The sequence below is a fragment of the Cottoperca gobio genome, chromosome 11, assembly GCF_900634415.1.
Source record: "Cottoperca gobio chromosome 11, fCotGob3.1, whole genome shotgun sequence".
Lineage (NCBI taxonomy): Eukaryota > Metazoa > Chordata > Actinopteri > Perciformes > Bovichtidae > Cottoperca > Cottoperca gobio.
In genome coordinates, this window is record NC_041365.1 from 1,897,043 (window position 1) to 1,918,263 (window position 21,221).

The 21,221-nt window shown below is 42.6% G+C and overlaps 3 protein-coding genes across 4 annotated transcripts; 1 reads left to right on the forward strand and 2 right to left on the reverse strand.

Annotated features, from left to right (window-relative positions):
• Positions 1 to 12: 12 nt before the first annotated feature.
• Positions 13 to 4,951, reverse strand: rbbp4 (retinoblastoma binding protein 4). Of its 2 annotated transcripts, none has more exons than XM_029443603.1 (12): positions 4,702 to 4,951; positions 3,977 to 4,124; positions 3,739 to 3,884; positions 3,320 to 3,493; positions 3,022 to 3,140; positions 2,750 to 2,910; positions 2,526 to 2,652; positions 2,260 to 2,337; positions 1,872 to 1,948; positions 1,632 to 1,689; positions 1,416 to 1,526; positions 13 to 875 (listed from the first exon to the last, which is right to left on the reverse strand). In XM_029443603.1, exons 1-12 carry the CDS (start codon positions 4,715 to 4,717, stop codon positions 813 to 815), a joined length of 1,278 nt encoding a protein of 425 aa, XP_029299463.1. In that variant the 5' UTR covers positions 4,718 to 4,951; the 3' UTR covers positions 13 to 812. The 2 variants fall into 2 exon arrangements, with proteins under 2 accessions (XP_029299463.1, XP_029299462.1); XM_029443602.1 differs by having other exon boundaries at positions 3,977 to 4,127; positions 4,702 to 4,950.
• Positions 4,952 to 6,125: 1,174 nt separating this feature from the next.
• tert (telomerase reverse transcriptase) lies at positions 6,126 to 14,393 on the forward strand. The gene is made up of 16 exons (XM_029443589.1): positions 6,126 to 6,441; positions 7,042 to 8,356; positions 8,421 to 8,610; positions 8,694 to 8,847; positions 8,954 to 9,121; positions 9,306 to 9,467; positions 9,557 to 9,658; positions 9,744 to 9,829; positions 9,974 to 10,090; positions 10,754 to 10,825; positions 11,475 to 11,663; positions 11,754 to 11,880; positions 12,432 to 12,493; positions 12,589 to 12,713; positions 12,807 to 12,944; positions 13,193 to 14,393. The coding sequence occupies exons 1-16, from the start codon at positions 6,226 to 6,228 to the stop codon at positions 13,294 to 13,296; spliced, it is 3,327 nt and encodes a 1,108-aa protein (XP_029299449.1). The 5' UTR covers positions 6,126 to 6,225; the 3' UTR covers positions 13,297 to 14,393.
• LOC115015945 (sodium-dependent neutral amino acid transporter B(0)AT3-like) lies at positions 14,006 to 19,063 on the reverse strand. The gene is made up of 12 exons (XM_029443604.1): positions 18,919 to 19,063; positions 18,443 to 18,583; positions 17,801 to 17,938; positions 16,971 to 17,152; positions 16,773 to 16,883; positions 16,576 to 16,688; positions 16,374 to 16,502; positions 15,625 to 15,781; positions 15,244 to 15,454; positions 14,780 to 14,933; positions 14,511 to 14,673; positions 14,006 to 14,320 (listed from the first exon to the last, which is right to left on the reverse strand). Exons 1-12 carry the CDS (start codon positions 19,058 to 19,060, stop codon positions 14,108 to 14,110), a joined length of 1,854 nt encoding a protein of 617 aa, XP_029299464.1. The 5' UTR covers positions 19,061 to 19,063; the 3' UTR covers positions 14,006 to 14,107.
• Positions 19,064 to 21,221: the final 2,158 nt, after the last annotated feature.

The window sequence follows — 21,221 nt, forward strand, 5'->3', positions numbered from 1 at the left end:
TGACCAAGCCGATCCAAAGACCAATGAAACACATTTTATTAAGAATGCACTCACTGTACAATTACAAAATATTGAACATAAAAAAAGTTCAACCACTAATCTATATCACAACATTTAAATGGTTAATGTAAGACTACGGTGAGGGGAGGCGGGACCACAAATGGACACTTCAAAAACACACGTTTTTTTTGTTTGTTTTTCTTTTCTAAAATTGTAATTTCATTTAGAAGCAGCTGGTGTGAAAATCCAGAACAATTAGGTGATGACCAAACTGAAGCAGGGAGAATACGATGCACTTTTAGGATCATAGCCTGCAAACAACCTCCATCAAAGTGTAAGTGTCACATCTCGTTAGAAATCTTTTCTGCAACATTTGCAGAGGGAGCTGTGTATACTCTCTAACGGCAGGTTACTGCGAGTCACCACTTACAGTATGATCACCATCTTAGGTTCTAGAAACGCATTTCATTTATCATTGAAAAAGCATTCACTACATTTCAGGATATGAGGGAGAGCCAATTTGATTACAAAAATATATCTTTTATACGCAATGAGAAAAAACATGAGTGAGAGTCTTCAGGCAATAAGTTACTCAGTAAAGGGGGGGGGGGGGGTTTTCACTGTGAGTATTTCAAAAAAAGGGATTACATGATTATTGTTTTTCTTGTATTTACAGTGATTTACAGCATACGGTGTCCCACGGTAGAGAAGAAGAAAGGAAGGTGGGAAGGAGTAGCTGCATGGAAGTACAGAGGTGGCAGTTGGCAGTTTGCGATGAGCTTGTAGGTTAAGACACACAGCAGGTAGAAGAGTTACACTGTGGCTTCAGGGTCTGTCGAACCTTCTGGATCCTCATCGTTGTAGATGTTCTCGGCCTAAAGAAAGGAGAATCAGTGTGTCGGTCATTCAGCCACATGGCAGGTTGTTAAGCGGCATTTTTTTGATTCCAGGACGACCACAAAAAGATCTAATTTCGGGGATTAGGACAACTACATGCTCAACTGCTGACGTCTAACACAGTACATGTGTTACAGGACAGACGGACGTTGTAGTAACGTAACAATGTTCTATAAAGTGGAGGAAGTAAACACACAACTGGGTTGGTCCACTTACTGTTCCTCTCTTCTGTCTCCTCACTTTTCCCTGACTGAATCACTCTAAATGATATTAAAATAAATCGATCTTGGCGGATATTATCTCTTTGCAGTCGTTAGCTGAAATGTCAGGAACTTCTGATCACATGACCTTTCACTGCACGTTCATCGTCGTCTGCTCTGATTCAAGTTATCTAAACATGTAGCTGCAAAATGCATCATCTTCTATATTCTCCCACAATAAAACAAAAAGAATCAGTCACGTTCTCTGCCTGTCCATATCTAACATGCTTTAATAAAATGTGGTTTCAGACATCTTACCATTTGCCAGACTTGCATAATGTTGTCTTCAGACACCGAGCAGATGACCCAGGGCTCGTTGGGGTTCCAGGAGAAGTCAGAGATCTTGGCTGTGTGGCCTCCATGGATAAACTAGTAGATAGAAGAAGAGCATCATTATTATCATGATACACGCTGATGTGAACATTAATAAAGAATATGAACTTCCAAAATTCAGTCGTCTTCAATAAGACTCACCAGAAGCTCAGGTGGGCCATCCTCTGCATCTTCAGGCGACTGCTCCTCTCCGATTTTACTACAGAAAAAGAAAACAGACAGAAGAGTTAAACTTGGTACCAAACAATGTTACATGTATGACCCCGCATGTCCACACTGGCTAACGTGGCAGGGGATCAACTCTGGAAACCGCAACCGAGCCTGAACACAACACAAGCTGAATTTGGAGGACACTGGGGGGTAAGATGTTGAGTTGGTTACCTGAGGTCCCAGACATTGAGGCGCCGGTCTGTTCCACTGGATGCCAGTATGGTCTCATTATGAGGTGACCACTGAACCTACAACATCAGAGAAATCGTATTAGGTCAGCGCAGACGTACAATCCTGAAACTCTGAAGATTTCTGTCATGACCTTTTGAAGTGTGTGTGTGTGTGTGTGTGTGTGTATAAAAAGGTTATCATGAATCCAAAGTATCAGAATCAGAAAGTCTTCCAAGCACCAGGAAACAGTTTTGTCTGAGAACTACAACTTAAAATTGCATCATTGTTCATATTCATCCATTGTCTTTTAACGGACTACACAGACTTGCACACAAGACTTCCCGCTTTCCTTATTTCAATAAAACGTCATGAGTGATAAATATCCTACCTGGAAGATCTCGTCCTTGTGTGACTCGAAGGAATGCAGCTTCAGTTTCAAGTTTCTCAAGTCCCAAAGAGCCACAGTCTGTGAGAGCGAGAGAGAGACATTAAACACGTCAGGCGATAACACTGCAGTTACAAAACAGCACCGATAGAAATCAGTATTCATTTAGTCTAAACGTTATTGAATGCTCAGGATATCACAGGGTTACATCCCCTGCTGTGAATTTAACTTAATAGCAACAATTAACTTGAGGTGGAATATTGCGTTACCTTGTCTGCAGAGCCGGAGGCCAGGATGAACTCGCTGTACGGGTTGAATGACAAACAGTTGACCTCTGCTGTGTGAGCGTCGACTGCGTGGCTGGGTTTGGAGGTGTTGTTTGAACGAGTGTCCCAACTGAGGTGAAAAAATGACAATGATGCAAGATCACAACACGTTTGTGGTGGACAGTTTGATGCGCTTGTCAGATTTGACTTAATAATAAGCTTCTTACATCATGAGCTTCTGATCGTCTGCTACAGATCCAAAGAGCGACTCGTGAAGCAAGTGCCAGGAGACGTCTTCCACCACAGCAGTGTGACCCGTGAAGATCGTCTTCGCCTCGACTATCTTTCCCTCCTTTGGCACGGCACTTATGTCCCACAGACATATTGTCTACAGATTAGAAAAGATGAGAGATTAGAACCCATTTGGTGACGCAATAAAACTCCCAAAATATGGGAAGATACTTGAACACAGTGATGAAACTTGACGTTTCTCTCTTACATGGTCATCTGATGCACTGAGGAGAGAGCCAGACAGATTTGGATTCCAGGAGAGACCATAGCCTTCTTTCTGATGGCCTCTGAGACGAAGGTCAGGGTGACACTCGCCAGAAGCGTCAACTAATGAAAGGAATTAACTGTCATTTATTTTGTTCACAGAATGACCAAAAGCAGATATGCGGTAATGAGGTCGTGTTGAATAAAATACTTTTTAGTAGGTCAAAAGGTTTTAGCCCACTTTACTTTCAAAACAACATGTCACATTTAGCAGTGTCTTGTGCTGTGTGTCATCAACATACCAGGCTTGGAAGGGTGCTTGGTGTAGTCAAACACCAGCACTTCTGAGGTGGGGGTCTTGGTGGCGATGATGCAGGGGTTCTGGGGCATGTAGCGGGCGCGGTTCACCTCTCCTTCATGGTTGATTTTGATTTCTATCTCGATCTTGCCGCTCACTGAGCCGAAGCCTCCAAACTCTGGAGGGAAATACAAGGAAATACTAAAGTCACAATACGGAGGCGATACTATTTCAGTCTGAGGGCAATTTTTTTAGGAACAGTAAGTCAATTCACCTTACAACACAAAAAAAGCCATATCCAAGGAAACTATGTTATACACATGAATTTGTCTCTTTTTTTAAAACACATGGACCTACTATAAATATACAGCACTAGAAAAGTCTGCCTGTATAGAATTCACACATATTTAGCAGATCTCCTACCTCCTTTTTCACTGTCGTAATGCGAGGCTTCAAACTGGGCATCATCATTGGGTAGCTGAACGCTGGCAATGACCAGGTGATTCTGCTCATCAGATGTGTGAGTGCCCAACACCAGCCGGTGCACACTGTAGTCCTTCCCCTCTGGCCTGGTCAGCATAACAAAAAAAGCTTAATCATTAATGCTTTTCACACTTATTGAAAGAGTCCATGTTGGTATGCATGTGGAAAAAGCGTGTACCTGGAGACGTCAGGCAGCCACTGAGCAGTAAGGCTGGGCCACTCTAAAGCGTGGGTCATAACCAAGTCATACAGGAAGGGAGTGTTTTTCTTCCAGATCTTGTACTCTTCATTTATCACCCTCTCCTCAACAGCATCATCAAATGCTCCTGCTGAGAGAGGACAGCGACAGAATGATGCAAACGAAAACAAAAAATTGTTGTGGAACAATCATTGATCAAACACTTGACTGAGGGTGCAAGATTACCATTAGGGAAACTGCCAATGTATCTCAGCGATAGTCAAGACATTAATCATAGTTAATGCATGCTCTTATTAAGTTGTCTTTGCAGACGACATGTCTTAGCGTGACTAGTGTTCAATGTGTAGCGAGTATGGGAGCATGTTTTCAGAATCATCACTGTTAGCTCACCAGGCTATCATGATTATGCTCTTGCTAGTGTTAACATACACGTTCACTTATTATAACGTTAACTGTGTCGCGCTGCGGCCTCACTTACAACTAGGATTTGTAATACAGTGCCAAGTAGTGTGTAAACAAGAAATCAGAAGTCAAACGGAATTTGTTACAGCTTACACAATGAAAATGCAACCGGCTTTTGTTATGACTGATTACGGTCGGCTTCGGCGCTACGGTAGCTAGGTGCTACCCAAGCTAGCAAGGTAGCTAACGCTGGCTAAAACATGTCAGATTACAACTGACCACAATAAAAACCATCGCCTTACCTTCCTTGTCCGCCATTGCAGGTTTATTAAGTAGCAGATAGTCCTCAGAGACTTAAGGATAATTGAGATGCGGAGCCAAAAATCCTTGTCTCAGGTCCTCCTCTGGATTGCCAGCAGAGCCCCGGTGTTGTTAAAGCACAGAGTGAACGATGCTAAGCTAACAGCTAGCTGAGCAGCCGATTGTGAGAGACTTGGGTGCATTCGCGCGCTCTGTCCAAGCGGGAGGGCCGTCCTCCCACAAATCAGAGCGCGGAAGCTGTGCTCGTGCTGACCAGCAGAGGGCAGCAGGAGGCTGCGTGATGCTGCCTTCAAGTACCTACATGAGCCAGTGGGACCATAGACTGTAAATCCTTCTCCAAAATATTAAAACAGACATTCAAATAAAAATATATATTCTGTGTTGAATGCTCATAGACACTGGACCACCGCCAAATATCACATCTAATAAATGTAAATGTGTTTATACAAACAAAAAGGAATTGATGCACTACAGATTCTATTGTGACATCATCCCATTTAAATACTTTTTTATATACCTATTCTTTATCGTGCATGCCTTATATCTTGCTTATCTTGTTGTTAAGACTTTTTCTCTGTTTGTTATTTGTCTAATGACTTTGCCAATTAAACTGTTTACTTATTTATTATATTATTATTATTATTATTATTATTTATTATTATTATTATTATTTATTTATTATTATTATTATTATTATTATTATTATTATTATTATTATTATTATTATTATTATTATTATACTTTGTTTTTATTGTATGTGGCGTTTCTTTACTTCCTCTTATTGTTGTACAGTCCCTGTGCTGCTGTAACAATGCAATTTCCCCCATAGTGATACAGGATCATCTTATTTGATCTTGTTTTATCTTATAATATCTCTTGAGCTTTAAAAAAGGGATTCATGTTAATATGCCATATTCGATTAGCACAATGTCTTACTGTGTCGTTCAAACAAGGAGTGTCTTCTCATATTTTTTTATCTTATAAATTATAATGAGTCTTATTATTCTATTTAGTCTGCTTTATTTCTTGTATTCATCATTTCACAGATCCTGCAATGCAATGCAATGCCTGTTATTGAAATTGAGGTTATTATTATTATTATTATTATTATTATTATTATTTTAATAAATTATTTTGGTTCAATGGCCAATTATTTCTAGGCCAGACCAAAAATGTTTACCGTACAGAACATTTAAGACATTTTAGAAAGATTATTTCAATAATGTTTTTTCACTGTTTTTCTTTGCACACGGAACTGTCAATTTCTTACAACTTTTCATGAAAAAAGACAACATGCCTTTTCTGGTTGGCTATTGGTCAACTGTGAATTTCCGGTGGGAGTATGACGCTATGTGATTGGACAGTTAGAGTAAACTGATCTCTTATTGGCTAAGGATGACGCGGGCCCTTCAACGGCAAAACAGCTCAACTCCTGCTTGCTAACCAATGGTGTTGTATACTTTCTACCACTTCCTAACTAATAACACAGATATTTTGCTGTCGGTATGTCTACAACTGATTTATCTCATACGCTAGATATTCTCCGGTCACTGTATCAGCACATACAGACACTGGAGGAGTTTGCGAGCAACATTGTGTTCAGAGAAGGACAGAGAGCAGCTCTCATTGAAGAGTCCGACACAAACCGCTTCAAGTCCTTCGTCCGGGGTGTTTTTGTGTGCTTTGACACGGAACTACATCAAGTGCCAAGCTGCAATCAGGTACCTTTAATTAAAAACTATTTATGTCAGTTTCGCAGAGTTGACACTTAACTTAACGTGAAACTATGGAACAGTAGCTAAAGCTAGCTCTCGTGCTAACTGTTATTATGGTTTTAATGGTATACGTTATCCAATGGCGGTGCATTGGAGTAGTGTTCTACATAATATAACATACCATACCATAACATGTTATCCCACAATTTGGGTTATAAAAGAGTTGGACAAAGACGTGCTGAGGCTGACGTGCAGTTAAACTGTCATCAAAGGTGGCTGTAACTATATATTACTCGTACAGTTTATTATGTCAAAGGATACACAAATACACACATATCCTAAATATAATTATAAGGAGAAATACATTGGTCAGTAGCTGCGTCGTAGATAATAAAACTTGCATGCCAAATTTACAAGAGATAAGTCTTGAGTCATGATATATTGTGGATGCACAAACTACTAAGCTGTCATGTTTATAAGAGACTGAATTTGATGTTTTTTTTATTCAAAAAGGAATGGGACCATGTCAGAATTTTTTATATAACACAAATGAGAGACACTTAAAGCTACATTTAGATTCTGATATGTATTGTATGTGTTCCACAGATCTGCACTCTACCTGAACTGCTGGCCTTTGTTCTTAACAGTCTGAAAAGAAAAAGAAAAAGAAACATTTTGGCACATGGCTACAATTTTCTGGCCCTGGCTCAGGAGGAGCGGGATGCAGACCACTTCAAATTCCAAGGAGGTCTAACTCAAAGTGCCGCCTACATCTATGGCAGTGACCTGTGGAAGAAAGTCGCGGTACGCCTCGGCACAGACCTCACACGGTACCTGCTGGAGAGCTGCTCTGTGTATGTGGCAGTCCCTCCTTCATGTGTGTTCCAGGTGTGCGGCGCTCCTATCTATGACAGGGTGTCCATGTCTACTGCCTCCAGTCGGTTTTGTCTCAAGCCTCGGTCCAGGACACATAGCGGTGCTCAGTTAGCAAGGAAACGAGGTGCAGTGACCTTGAAAAGGAGACGGTACGATGAGAATCCTGCAATCAGCAAGACGAAGAACAGAGGGGATTTAAGTGTGAAGAAGCGGAAAAGAAAGAGAGAAACTGATCAGAAAGATGAGGAGGAGACTGTGACTTGTACAAGAAAGAGGAGACGGGTAGGGGAGCAGGAGCCCACGCAGCAAATGCAACAGGTTTGCGATGACACTGTGGAGGAAAGGCAGCCAGTGTCTGTAGAACCAACACAATCGATAAAGCCTTTGGAAAATGGCACTATTGGTTTTAAACTGACTGTTGAAATGCAAACAACCACAATTCCCTCGGAGGGAGGACTCAGTTGGAGATCGGGGATTTTCCCCCCTTTGCCTCCCTCGCAATGTTTTATCCGCACGCTGGGATTCCTGTACGGGGGAAGGGGCATGCGTGGCTTTCTTCTCAACAGGAAGAAGAAGAGCGCCGATGGGTGCAAAAGGCTTCAAGGACAAGATTTGGTACGAACAGTCTTCTTTCAGGGACTGGCGTATCTAAACGGGCTCAGGAAGAAGCCAAAGAAACTCCCTCTGCGCTTTTTTAACATGGTCCCCAAGTTCAGTCAGCTATTGCGTCAACACAGGAGATGTCCCTACAGCAGAATACTGCAGAAGATGTGCCCAGTGGTGGAGGAGAGGGGTGCAGGACAAGGGGAATTAAGCTCCCTCTTGCCTCAACACTGTGCACCTCATCGGGTTTACCTGTTCGTCAGGGAATGCCTCTCCGCCGTGATCCCTCAGGAGCTGTGGGGCTCTGACCACAACCGACTTAATTTCTTCTTCAGGGTCAGGTGCTTCTTGCGTAGTGGCAAGTTTGAGAGGCTCTCACTCTCTGAGCTGATGTGGAAGATGACGGTGAATGACTGCGATTGGCTGAAGATCACTAAAACAGGTAAGCTTGTCAACTTATTTTCTCTTGCTTTTTGTATTTTTGGCTGAGCCACTTTTATCTGCAGGCAGGGTCCCGCCCAGTGAGCTCTCATACCGGACACAGATCCTGGGTCAGTTCCTGGCTTGGCTTCTGGACGGCTATGTTGTCGGCCTGGTTAGAGCCTTTTTCTATGTCACTGAGAGTGTGGGCCAGAAGAATGCCATCAGGTTCTACAGACAGGAAGTCTGGGCAAAACTGCAGGACTTAGCCTTCAGGTACACACAGACACACTCCTGCAAAGGTTTATACTCATGCAGTCATGGGACACTTAAGCTCAAAAGACATTTGTGTGATTTAGAGGTCACCTATCCAAGGGTCAGATGGAGGAGTTGACTCCGGCTCAGGTGGCGTCCCTCCCGAAAGGTACAGTCATCTCCCGCCTCCGCTTCATTCCCAAGACTGATAGCTTGAGGCCTATCACACGAGTCGTCGGAGCAGATGCCAAGACGAGGGTACATCTCGATAATGACATTTCTCTCTTACAAATCTGTGAGTTGCATGTTATTATTACATGTTGTGAGCGTGTGCATTTAGGACATTTATTCCCCCCCCCTGCAGCTCTACCGAGGGTGTGTACGGGACTTGCTGGACATGCTGCGGGCCTGTGTGCGCTCCACTCCGTCCCTCCTGGGCTCCACAGTGTGGGGGATGACAGACATCCACAAGGTGTTACGCTCTCTGGCTCCGGCGCTGAAGGACGAGCCTCAACCCCTCTACTTTGTTAAGGTCGGTTTTCGTCTGCCAGCGTGTTTATGTTACTGGCAGCGACTGAAAAATGTCAGTGATGTCATCTTTGTACATTCATACATGTTTGTAATAATACTTCTACAAAAAGCATTGTAATGTAGTTTTAGCACACTTCTTTAAACATTTTCCTCCTTCATTCATTCCGTCTTTCTCTGCATTGAAGGTGGATGTGAGTGGAGCCTATGAGAGTCTGCCTCATGACAAACTCATTGAAGTGATTGGCCAGGCTGTGACACCTGTCCAGGATGAACTCTTTACCGTCCGCCGCTATGCCAAGATCTGGGCGGATTTCCACGAGGGCCTGAAAAAGTCCTTTGTTAGACAGGTACCGTCATATACACACACACACACATCGTGTATACAGTATGCTTGTATAACCTGAATGGAGGGTTTCTAATGTTTTATTTAATACAGGCAGATTTCCTTGTGGATAACATGGGATCCACCAACATGAAAGGCTTTTTGACGTCACTGCAGAAAAGTGGAAAGATTCATCACTCCATCCTGGTAGAGCAGGTGGGAGTGACTTCCACTGATGTTTCTTTAAATGAGAAGTTTCTTCATTACACCTGTGAATTTCATTTATGTTCTTTTCTTTCAGTATTTCTGTTCAGATCTGCACGGCAGAGAGGCGTTGCAGTTCTTCACCCAAATGCTAACTGGCAGTGTTGTACAGTTTGGAAAGAAGTAAGCATTCCCAACATTAACTAGACTTACATGTGAGCAGCTTGTGATCACGTTTACAAATGACATACAAAGATCAGTGTCATTTGAGTTTAAACATCATCACACACATTCACACTTGCAGTATTTTGTCTCTCTGCGTTTCAGAACATACCGTCAGTGTCGAGGGATTCCACAGGGGTCGGTGGTTTCCAGTCTGCTCTGCTGTCTCTGCTACGGTCACATGGAAAACTTCCTGTTCAAAGACATCACTGAAAAGAAAGGGTACAGCAGACTTCTGTAGATCAAATCAAATCAAATTTATTTGTATAGCCCAATATCACAAATTATACATTTGTCTCAGTGTGCTTTACAGACTGTACAGGTTACGACACCCTCTGTCCTTAGACCCTCACACCGCACAAGGAAAAACTTCCTAAAAGAAACCCCATAATTAAAGGGGGAACAATGGAAGAAACCTCAGGGAGAGCAACATTACATTTACATTTACATAAATGCATACAGATAGAGAGGAAGAGGAGGAGAGAGGAAGAAGAGGAAGAGAGCAGGGAGGTGTCCCCCGGCAGTCTAAGCCTATAGCAGCATAACTAGGGGCTGATCCAGGGCAAACCTGAGCCAGCCCTAACTATAAGCTTTATCAAAAAGGAAAGTCTTTAGCCTACTCTTAAATGTGGAGAGTGTGTCTGCCTCCCGAACACAAACTGGAAGCTGGTTCCACTGGAGAGGAGCTTGATGGCTGAAGGCTCTGGCTCCCATTGTACTCTTAGAGACTCTAGGAACCACAAGTAACCCTGCAGTCTGGAGCGTAATGCTTCAGTTGGTTTATAAGGTACTATGAGTAATGACACATCTGCAGCAGCAGGGGGCAGTCTGTACCTCCTTTTCGATTTACTGGATGTGTTACTCTCCTCTCTCAATGTCCTGTAGATGTTTGATGAGACTGGTGGACGACTTCCTTCTGATCACCCCGGACCTACGCAAAGCACAAACATTTCTCAAGTATGACACACACACACACACACACACACACGCACACGCACACACACACACACACACACACACACACACACCAAGTGTTTCACACATTCCTGTTTATACGACAGAAGAGCTCTCAGACAACATTTATCTTTTCTCTCATTTGTCTTTTGTTCTATTATTTAGACAACAGGTGTCATGTACATACATTTAATTACATACTGTAGTTGATGTTATAGATTCTCTGTATGTATAAGTATTTTTGAAACACATTTGAGATGATGAAACATGATTTTGCTGCTCAAAACTGAAATGAACTTTTAATAATTACTATTAAGCAAAAACAACGAGATTTCTTGCGACGGGCTGGATCTGTTCTGATGATATGTAGATGGAAGAATGTGTTACTGATGTGCTGGGACTTATTATCCTTAATAAAAATCTGATCTGAAAACAGTATCACCATCACTGCTTCTCTGACATGTGTTGCTATGGGAAGCAACAAGCTCAGGGAAACATATACATGATGCATAACAAGTTTAGTTCCCGGTGTAGATGATTAATTTTAAAGGTGGTACTATCTGTTTCTGGGAAAAGGTTGAGAGACTCAGACTTATCACATCAACATGCTGGATTTTTAATTTAACCGCTGATAACGACGTCTCGCATGCAGGATCTTACTAGCCGGGGTGCCACAGTACGGTCTGGTGGTCAACCCGCTGAAGGTGGTGGTCAACTTTCAGGTGTCGGGAAGCGTTACATCATGTCCCGGCATTCGTGTGCTGCCCCCTCACTGCCTCTTCCCCTGGTGTGGACTATTGTTGGACACGCACTCACTGGACGTCTACAAGGACTATTTTAGGTGAAGCATCCCGTCACTTGTAATCTTATTGTCTCAAGTTATTGTGCTTTTTTACTATTGTTGCTTTTTCTTACTTTCCATCCCTCACAGCTATGCAGGCCTGTCTTTGCGCTACAGCCTAACGTTGGGCTCCTTCCACTCAGCTGGAAAGCAAATGAGGAGGAAACTGATGGCTATCCTCAGACTCAAGTGCCATCCCTTGTTCTTGGACCTGAAGGTCAGGGAAATAACCGTGCCTGCGTTGAAAAAAAAACCACTTTAATTAAGGAGCTTGTTAAGTAACAGCTCCTCGAGCACAACGCAGGACTTCCACTGATCCAAAAGGATGTTGAGCCCACAATATGTTACAATAAGCTGCAAGAGAAACGTACATTCGCTGTAGCTAAGGGGCTGCATGAAGGTAGAAACATCTAACAATGGTGCGTTTATCAACAATATCGCAGCTGACCAGCTGGAAGTTATTCTCAAACATCAACAAGGCGATAAATAACGCTTGTAAACTTGTCGAGTTCCACGATAACAGAGTTTATGACTCCTCCTATATGAAACCTAATGGACAAACAATGTCGCTGATTGATAGTAAATATCAGTAAATTGTTACAGGACAAATAATCAAATGGATCAGGGAACCGGAAATATAGCTCGATAATATTGCCTATGTAATGTATCATGTACACATATTGAAGAAGGTTATTAAAGTTTATCTTTCATAAACATTTGATCGCCTTCGTGCTAATCATATCATAATGTATACTTTTAACTTTTCAGACCAATTCTCTTGAGGCGGTCTACAAGAACATCTACAAGCTGGTGCTGCTTCATGCATGCAGGTGAACACACAGATCTGACTTTTCTTCTCCCAGAGTGCAATCTTAATTATGTACTTGTAACTTGGTATTCTCTTTTGTCTCCTTCTGTTCTTTAGGTTCCATGTGTGTGCCCAGAGTTTGCCCTTTGGTCAGACGGTTGCCAAGAACCCCGTCTACTTCCTGCAGATGATATTAGATATGGCCGAATACGCCAATCGGCTCATCAGGCTCAGCAACAAAGGCAACATTTCCCCTAATATATCTGGAAAAACAAAACAATTAAACAATATCAAGTTCAAAACTTATTTTTATATCATTCCCTTTTTTTTTACAGGAATGATTTTAGGCAGTAAAGCTCAGACTGGCATTCTGCAGTATGAAGCAGTGGAGCTGCTTTTCTGTCTTTCATTCTTGCTTGTGTTGTCGCAACATCGTCCTCTCTACAGGGGTCTGCTCCCACACCTGCACACACGTATGTACCCTTAATAAACACACACGCGCACACACACACACACACACACACACTCGTAAAAACAAGCTTCATAAGGGTCGCTCTTTGGTACAACTCGATCTTACATGTAGAAGTCGGTTTATTAGTTTATTACCACCTTTTTACATTTGATTTAACAGGTGCTATGAATAGTTCAGGTGGATGAATTTCTACAGCCTCAAATATATATAAAAAAAAAGCATCTTTCCGTCGTCTGCTGTCATTGACAGGGAAGCGTCGTCTAGAGCGGCGTCTGGGGGATCTGAGGCTGGCCAGAGTTCGACAGGCCACCAACCCCAGGACTCCAGTCGACTTCTTGGCCATCCAGAGGTAGACTACCAGCGAGGTCCAGCTCCCAACACAACCACGAACCCCTCCGCAGCTCATAGGTGTAGACAAACGTTAGAGAAGCTGGACTAAATAATGACTTTTGCCTTTTTATTCTCCGAAAGTCCTTTTTGAAAATGTGAATGAGCACTGTGACCTTTACCCAAACTGTCCAAACTACGACGGTGCAAAACTTTATTTGATGTCAGTGATTTAAGTTTATCTGATCTTCAGTGTGCCAAAAATAAAAATGAAAACTTTCCGTTGCACAGTTCTGGAAAGAGGCTATAGAGAGATAAAACACCTACGTGATAAACATCAGTCAACAACACGTCCAATAAAACAGCAACCAGCACATCAATAAAGATGGATAATTGAAAACCATCCAGCTGCTCTACTAGACTCATGTCACAGGTTTTTGTATCTCTGGACTTTGAGTTACACTTTGTGGTATTTTCCACAAAGAAGACGTGACCGAACTCGGACACATACGTTCTCAGAAATATTGTCAGCCCTCACGTTAGTTAGTCTTTATCTCATGCAATGACGTTTTGTGACCTCGCTGTGTGTTTCAATACCATGTGTTTTATATTAAATGTTATTTACAACATGTAAACTGCACAATGACTGTTAAATAAATCCAGTTTTGTTATTGAGGAATGTGAGTTACCAGGTCAGGATAAAAGTAAAACACGAGAAACCAATAGAAACGTCTATATTACAGTTCAGCATGACTACATGTCAGCCGTCCGGTGAAGTTCCACCGAAGCATCGACACTGATCAGGAGGATTGTTTCAGTTTCTGTGGAGTAACATTGTTACTGGTTCTCCTGTTCCCGTGTTTCAACCTCAAATCCTTCATTGCAGTAGGGATTAAGTTGAGCAGGAGCAGAAGACTTCTTGATTCCACAGCAGATGAGTTTGTAGAGAGCCACCAGAGGGATGGAGATCACAGGTAGTACACAGAGGAGGATGATGATGGCAAACACCCAGTCTGGATACGGCTTCACTTCAGTTTGTGGGAAAAGTTCCTGAAGAGAAAGACAAAGAAGTATCAAATGTAATATATAGAATAATGTTACACCATCACATTTTAAAATCACCATTAAAAGTGCTTAAAACCTCTAGATCTGAGGGTTATTCTGGGGTTTGTCACTTCTCGTGACTCCTTACACATGCATGTAGTCATCTGATCGATAGTTAATATATAATGTTGCTTACGTAAGCTGGGTTCCATGTAGGATAGGTTGGGTGTTTCTGTGCCTGGACGACCACGTAGGCGATCAACACCACCAGGAGCAAGAAAGGACTGATGAACATCCAGCATGCCTTCCAGAAGATGTTGGGCTTCTTCCCAGTCATGAAAAAGATGTCTTCACTGAAACTGTGAGAGGAAGCGAAGGACAAGAGGAAATGTTTCACACTCTGGGATCTAAACTGTTTATATAAATCTTATAACACAACAGAGTATCAAAGAAGACGAGAGTTACGTTTTCATTCCATAGACATAAACGACTCCAGTAATCTCAAAGAATGCGATGATGAGCAGAGGTATGGAGCCCACGTAGCTGTTGAAGATTTCAAACCAGTAGTTTCCCGAACCCAGGGTGAAGATGAGAGCCGTCAAGAAGGCTACCAAGCAGACTGATCGCTGAGGACGTGAGACAAAGAAAATGTTCAGAAAGGTGAATCAAAGGGGAAACTGTATCCCTTTGACTTTAGAACAATGTAAAAGTTGTTTGCTTTAACTTATAATCATGAAGGAAATGTTGATTGCACAATGTAATGGCTATGGAAGATGATGACAGCGTTGGCATGTGGATTGGTTCCCTATGAGAGACGCTTTCACTATACAACTCGGGTACGATCTTACAGAAAATTAAGGTTAAATTTACGGGACACAAAAGAAAGTGCGTCAACCAAAACAGGAAGAGGATAGATCGTATCGATTTGCAGGTACCTGTTACGAGTTCATGAGGGATCCACTTGGGAATTAGTTTGAGGTCGTTGATGGGCGTGAGGACTCCCTCTATGTTGCCAAACATGGAGGAGAGACCCAAGCTGAAGAGCATGACGAAGAACAGTATGGCCCATATCTGCGAGCCCGGCATCTCTATCACTGCTTCGCTCAACAGAATAAAAGCCAAGCCGGTACCTGAAGCACTCTGGGGGAGGAAGTAATGAGGAAACATGAACTGACTGTACAGGTTTGTCTGGCACATGATGTGCTGAACATCAGAGAATGAACGGGGAGGCGAGAACAGAAAACAACCAGGAATTTAGAGGAAGCAGAATGAGACAAAAAGAAAGCAATACACGAGATGGGAAACAATACCTGGTCAAGAAATGTTTGCAGGTCACAGGGCCTCAGGTCCAAACTTGCCACGTCACCTGGAGATGAACCGTTCAGATACTTTAACCAGTGATCGTAGTTCTCCACTGTTATGTTCTGGTCTGAAATCTCAAAGTGGTTCGTCAGAGCCAAGATGTTTCTGCAGATGGGATTACAGAAAAGATCTGCCTCATTGGTATCCGCAAGTAAAACAGAAGTTTCCACCCGTTTCATGCTTCTTGTGTTCTGCACGGTGCACAGTCCTGTAGCTAGCCAGGTCTGTGCAACCCCCGTTCGCTCCGTGCTGACTACAAGAAGCATGAAACGGGCATTATGCTGCATTCGCATGGTATCAGGCAGGCCGCAGACGGACGACCCCTTCTGGATGGCATGGGAAAAACAGTTAAACGAAATGGCGGGACGGCAAAACGAAGAGCAATTATTCTAGTAGCTAGCTGGGATTCTTGTCGCACGTCGCCTTCCCTATCTTCAAAATGCCCAAAACAAAGCAAGGATTTCAATCTCTGATCAAAACATTCCCGGTGTCGTTGCACCAAAATGATCAGACCATGCTTTCTCCTTGTTTGAGGAAGCTATGTAACTTCCAATTGTAAAATCCATAACTGAGGATGTTAACTTCACCTCAACGTTACCTGGAGTTTCTGCTGCCCTCGCCTAATTTTACCATGATATCTGCCCGATTCCATATGAAAGAAACATTAGAACTACATAGAATAAGTGTGCATACGTACTCCTTATTACAGGAGTTGTAGGCGGAGGTAGCTTTAAATCCCAGGATGGAGAAGATGGAAATGGAGGCGTAGAGAGATGTGGCACTGTTTATTACTCCCACTAGAACAGCATCCCTCTCACAGTTGTTTCTAATGGACACAAAACAGAAAGAAAGTCACACACAAACCATCTTCATTTGACTGAGGGAGTTGTAGTCCTTACTTCTCTGCATTATAGCTGGAGAAAGCTATGAGTCCTCCGAAGGCCAGAGACAGAGAGAAGAAGATCTGGGTGAAAGCGTCCAGCCACACCTGAGGGTTCTTCAGTATCTCCCACTGCAGCCAGCAGGAACACAACACATCAGGTCACTGTGTCACAATCTTACAGCACTTTTAGTAGCAACACGTGACCAAACTCACTTCAGGAGTGAAGAGGTACACCAGTCCATCAGTAGCTCCAGGCAGAGTGAGGGCACGGATCAGGAAAATAGTCAGCACCAGGTAAGGGAATGTGGTGGTCACATACACAGCCTGAAACAGGCAAACATGAGATACAGCGTTCATTAACTTTATACATATTACAGTTTTGAAATACGTTGTTTCACCATGAAAACAGACCTTCCCCATGGACTCGATGCCTTTGATGAAGCAGATGTAGACCACACACCAGGCGCTGGCCAGACAGACGACCAGCCACCAATGCAGAGAGCCGCTGGTGTCGATGTCAGGTGTGATGTTCAGGGTCTCACGGTACCAGAAGTAGTTTGCTGGTGTGCTCTTCACACACTCCACATTAAAGCCTTTGTGGATCCATGCACAAGTGAAAGACACGGAAAACATGCGCTTAGATTAATTTAAAATGTGGGAAAGACTATTCATCACCGTGAAACTGAAAACACAAAGGAAGAAAGATTCATACTTGAGTCTGGATTTTCGTTTCGATACATTACAAGGTACAGACGGTGACGAAATGTGCAAAAGTGCACTGAGTGCAAACGTTTCAGACCATGTTGGACTTTCCTCAGTGCAAGATGAGTCACTCTTTATGTGGGTTACTCCAAAGGTGCACCTAGTCGTCAATCATCTAGGGCTTAAGTTGACCAACGTGAAGCCAAGTGCCAACAGGTCAGGTCATTTTATATATAAATATATACGTGTGTTTGCTTATACACTGGGGGTTTGGATCCTCTGGTGCAGATTGACAGGTATTATCCAATTCCTAATTTAGGCCACTGGGGGGTAGCATTTTAAGGTAGATGGATGGATCCCTTTGAGCCATAAAGAAAAAAAGGAATCCAGTAGTTTTCCTATGAAACCTGACCTGAAACGCCACGTGGTGCCTGATGTCGTCCTCTCGTAACCTGTAACTTTATTATAATGTATGCTAGTTTCTCAACTGTGATGCTGAACGTATGAAGAGCAGCGAACGTGACCGACGGGGGTTTTACCTGTGAGGTTATCGTTGAGTGGACACTGGCTCCAGGGCAGGGGGTTTTGGAAAGAGTGAAAGAAGTACCAGAGCACCCAGGCCAGGAGTGTGTTGTAGAAAATGCTCACCAGGAACGACACCAACATGGAGGCAATTCCTACACACAAGAAATAAATGATAAACAACATTTGCTATACCACAAAGACATTCATAGTCTGTTATAAGGGCATTCATAATGAACTCTAATGCTTCATGATGCACGGGGTTGTAATAGATGTAACTGTTGCAGCGGCTGCTTCAGTTGTTGATGGTTAGAGCGCCCAACTCATTGCTATCATCCCATATTCCATAACAAAGGTTGACAACATGTATTTTCTCCCTTTTGAACTCAACATATAGGTTTAATTCTTTAAGCTTCAGTTCCTAAAGCATACACGTTTGCATATTAATCACTTATGATGCAGCATCGATTATTTTAAATGCATGAACTACGAAATACTTTCCACCAACAATGAGACGCTATAATAAAGCAAGCATTATTATAGATGCATCAACATGTACTTCACTTATAATATAGCACGCTGAGTCCTTGCTACAGCTGATTTGTCGAGTTGTGTATAACTATATGTCAAGTCAACCTCTAGTTTATAAGACCACCCACCGACTCCACCCAGTAGCGGTGAGATGGAGTTCCAGACACCGATGCTGCCCATGCGGAGCCTCTGTCCTATAGCCAGCTCCAGGTAGAGCAGAGGGAGACCCTCAAACACCAGCGCTATCAGGTAGGGGATGAGGAATGCACCTGAACACATGAAGTATACATTTACCTCACAGCTACACATCAGCCAGATCGGACCAGAAGTCTTTATCAACATACATGTAGACACTAGTGACTAGTAGACGCATGGGTTTCCAAGTGGACAAAAACACGAGTGGAGTCAGACTAGTAAAATCACACAGATCTTAGGTACTTATGTAGGTAAAAAGGTGTCTAATTGATCATTAAACTGAGGTCAAATTGAGCCTCAGTTGAGAATTAGGATTCTCAGATTTCATAGTTCACTAGAAACTATGAGGAAGTAAATGTGTGATGTAAGATTGTGGAAATATAAAGCAGCTCATATAAAAGCATCTCACCTCCTCCGTAGATTTGGCACAGGTAAGGAAAACGCCAGACGTTTCCAACTCCCACTGCAAAGCCAATACATGTCAACAGATACTGAACCTTGTTGTCCCATTTGGGTCTCTCCTCCAACCCAGAGTCTTTTGTTTTGCTCATCCTCAGCTGGCAGAAAGACTCAGTACAACTCCAGTTCTGTTGCAAGGATGCAACTCTCCTAAATGTTCACTCCCCTCTCGTCCTCTGGCTCGCTCCCACACGTGGGCTGTCCTTTAATGTCCTCTAAGTTGCAGCTTTAAGTCAGGGGAACAGATTTTATTGTGTTTGTTTGTTTGTTTTTAAACGTGAGTGTGCTAAGACTCCCATTAATGGATAACCTGGTGATGCTGTTTCAATGTAACACTAAAGAGAACCGTTTGGATGCAATAAAAAAAAGACACCATGAACGTTGTATCGTGACAGAGACGTTTCTTTATTCAAATAACCAAACTGAACTCGTACAGCAAACTTTATACATTGAAATGGAAAAGGTTATTGTTTAACAGAGAGGGAACGCACAGAGAGGCGTACAATGAATGAATAAAGTGAAACACGTAGTTACAATTGAACTAAATTGTATAAAAGAATCAGAAAGAAACGAGTCTTAGTCCATGTGTCAAAGACAACGCCACCAAGGTTACATTTTAGCACCATCACTCGTCCAGACAAACCTTTGAGAGATTTACAATCCTGAAATCTTTTCTTGTAATAGCTGGATGACCTGTTTAATATCTGGCAACAGTTCTCTTTACGCTTTTTACAGAGGCCTGAACAGGCGAAGGGGAGAACACTGACCGACCTTGAGGTGCTGCGGCAGAACTGGGTTTTTAAGTTCTTATCTGCAGCTTACAACACATCAGTCGGTAATAATAAACCCATCACGACTGCATTTCCTGCCTGTGACTTTGAGCCAAGGTTCACTCTGTTCTCCCTTTAAACCAATAACCTACCTGTGTTCCATGCTGCTTCAGTTAATTAAAGTTTTATTTGATCTGTACCTTGATACCAGTTATTCCTGCTGCGAGTCTTAAAGTACCTTTTTGTTGAGTTGCACAATAACAATTACAAGTTGTATTGCGCCAATAATGATTCCTAGTGGTGGCAGGTGTATTGCTTTAAATCATAGGTCTGGGATAAAAAACTTTATTCAGATTTTTATTATTTTTTTGCTTTGTGCATTCACATTCCCTCCTCCGCTGTGTTTTGCAAAGGGAGGGACTTCGCTCCCGACACCTCGCACGGACCTCTTCAAGCCCCTTCTATACAGTAGGGGGTCCCTGCTCCACGCTACACCAGTTTGGGGGTCCTTGGCCTGAAAAACGTTGAAGACCCCTGCTTTAAATGATTCAAGATCTTTTCCAATGGTAACATGAGTAAGTTAATACAATTACAAAGAGAAGACAGAAACGATTTGACCGTTACACTGTAGATACTGAAAAGTTCATGTTTATTCTAAGTATGTATTTGACGTTATACCTGCCACACAAATCATATTATTGTTAACATTGTTGCTTAATCTAGCGCTCCACCTCACTTCCTCATATCCAGTGTCTGTGTGAGTTTCCTTCAGGTGCTGCAGTCCACAGACATGCAGGTGAGGTGAGTTTCTAATGTGATCATATCGATGTCAGTGCTGTCTGTCTGCATGTGGAAGCACCAAGACAAGCCGTCTCATCATCCATCCTGTTATCCTTCCACTGTACACAAGGAAACACTGTCTGCTAAAGCACAAAGAGGGAATTTCAAATTAGAAACACTGTAACTTTAGAAGAGATTTTAGATTTGACAGACGTCTGAAGTCTCATATTGGTGTCAGATAAACCTTTGGATACACTTTTGCACAATAGGAGGATCAAACAGAGATGCCTACAACACTGTCGCTGGTTTTATGCAGCAAAAACATTCTCACTGTGTGTCAACTAGCTGCAGCTTTATAGTTTATAAGGTGGCTCCTGCCGTATTATCTAATCACGAGGCCCAACCATGTCCTTGTGTTGAACTGTAATTTCAGACTTTCATTCATTCAGTTTAGTCAGTTGTGTGTTTAATACCTTCCCCACACATCAAACACATTTCAATTCGTAACAGATTGAACGATGGATGATGAGATCTGGGGCACACAGCTTCATTTCTTTTTCAGGTGCTTCTTGCGCAGCTGCAAGATTGAGAGGCTCTCACTTTCTGAAGTATCAAGCAAACGATTCCACAGTCTTATCATTTCACATTTCCGCCTTATTGATCCAGGGATCCAACCCATTGCACAACCTAAGTAGGAGCTAAA

What these genes read in the sequence shown, in the direction of transcription:
- rbbp4 (XM_029443602.1), bottom strand. An exon ending in TGGCTGCCTGACGTCTCCAG is followed by an intron (nt 3,885 to 3,976) that starts GTACACGCTTTT and finishes TATGCTGACCAG; the next exon opens with GCCAGAGGGGAAGGACTACA. An exon ending in TTACGACAGTGAAAAAGGAG is followed by an intron (nt 3,494 to 3,738) that starts GTAGGAGATCTG and finishes ATTTCCCTCCAG; the next exon opens with AGTTTGGAGGCTTCGGCTCA.
- tert (XM_029443589.1), top strand. Translation starts at nt 6,226, where the DNA reads ATGTCTACAACTGATTTATCTCATACGCTAGATATTCTCCGGTCACTG. An exon ending in GTCTACAAGGACTATTTTAG is followed by an intron (nt 11,664 to 11,753) that starts GTGAAGCATCCC and finishes CATCCCTCACAG; the next exon opens with CTATGCAGGCCTGTCTTTGC. An exon ending in GTGCTGCTTCATGCATGCAG is followed by an intron (nt 12,494 to 12,588) that starts GTGAACACACAG and finishes TCTGTTCTTTAG; the next exon opens with GTTCCATGTGTGTGCCCAGA.
- LOC115015945 (XM_029443604.1), bottom strand. Translation starts at nt 19,060, where the DNA reads ATGAGCAAAACAAAAGACTCTGGGTTGGAGGAGAGACCCAAATGGGAC. An exon ending in GTGCCAAATCTACGGAGGAG is followed by an intron (nt 18,584 to 18,918) that starts GTGAGATGCTTT and finishes TCATGTGTTCAG; the next exon opens with GTGCATTCCTCATCCCCTAC. An exon ending in TCCAGCTATAATGCAGAGAA is followed by an intron (nt 16,503 to 16,575) that starts GTAAGGACTACA and finishes TGTGTCCATTAG; the next exon opens with AAACAACTGTGAGAGGGATG.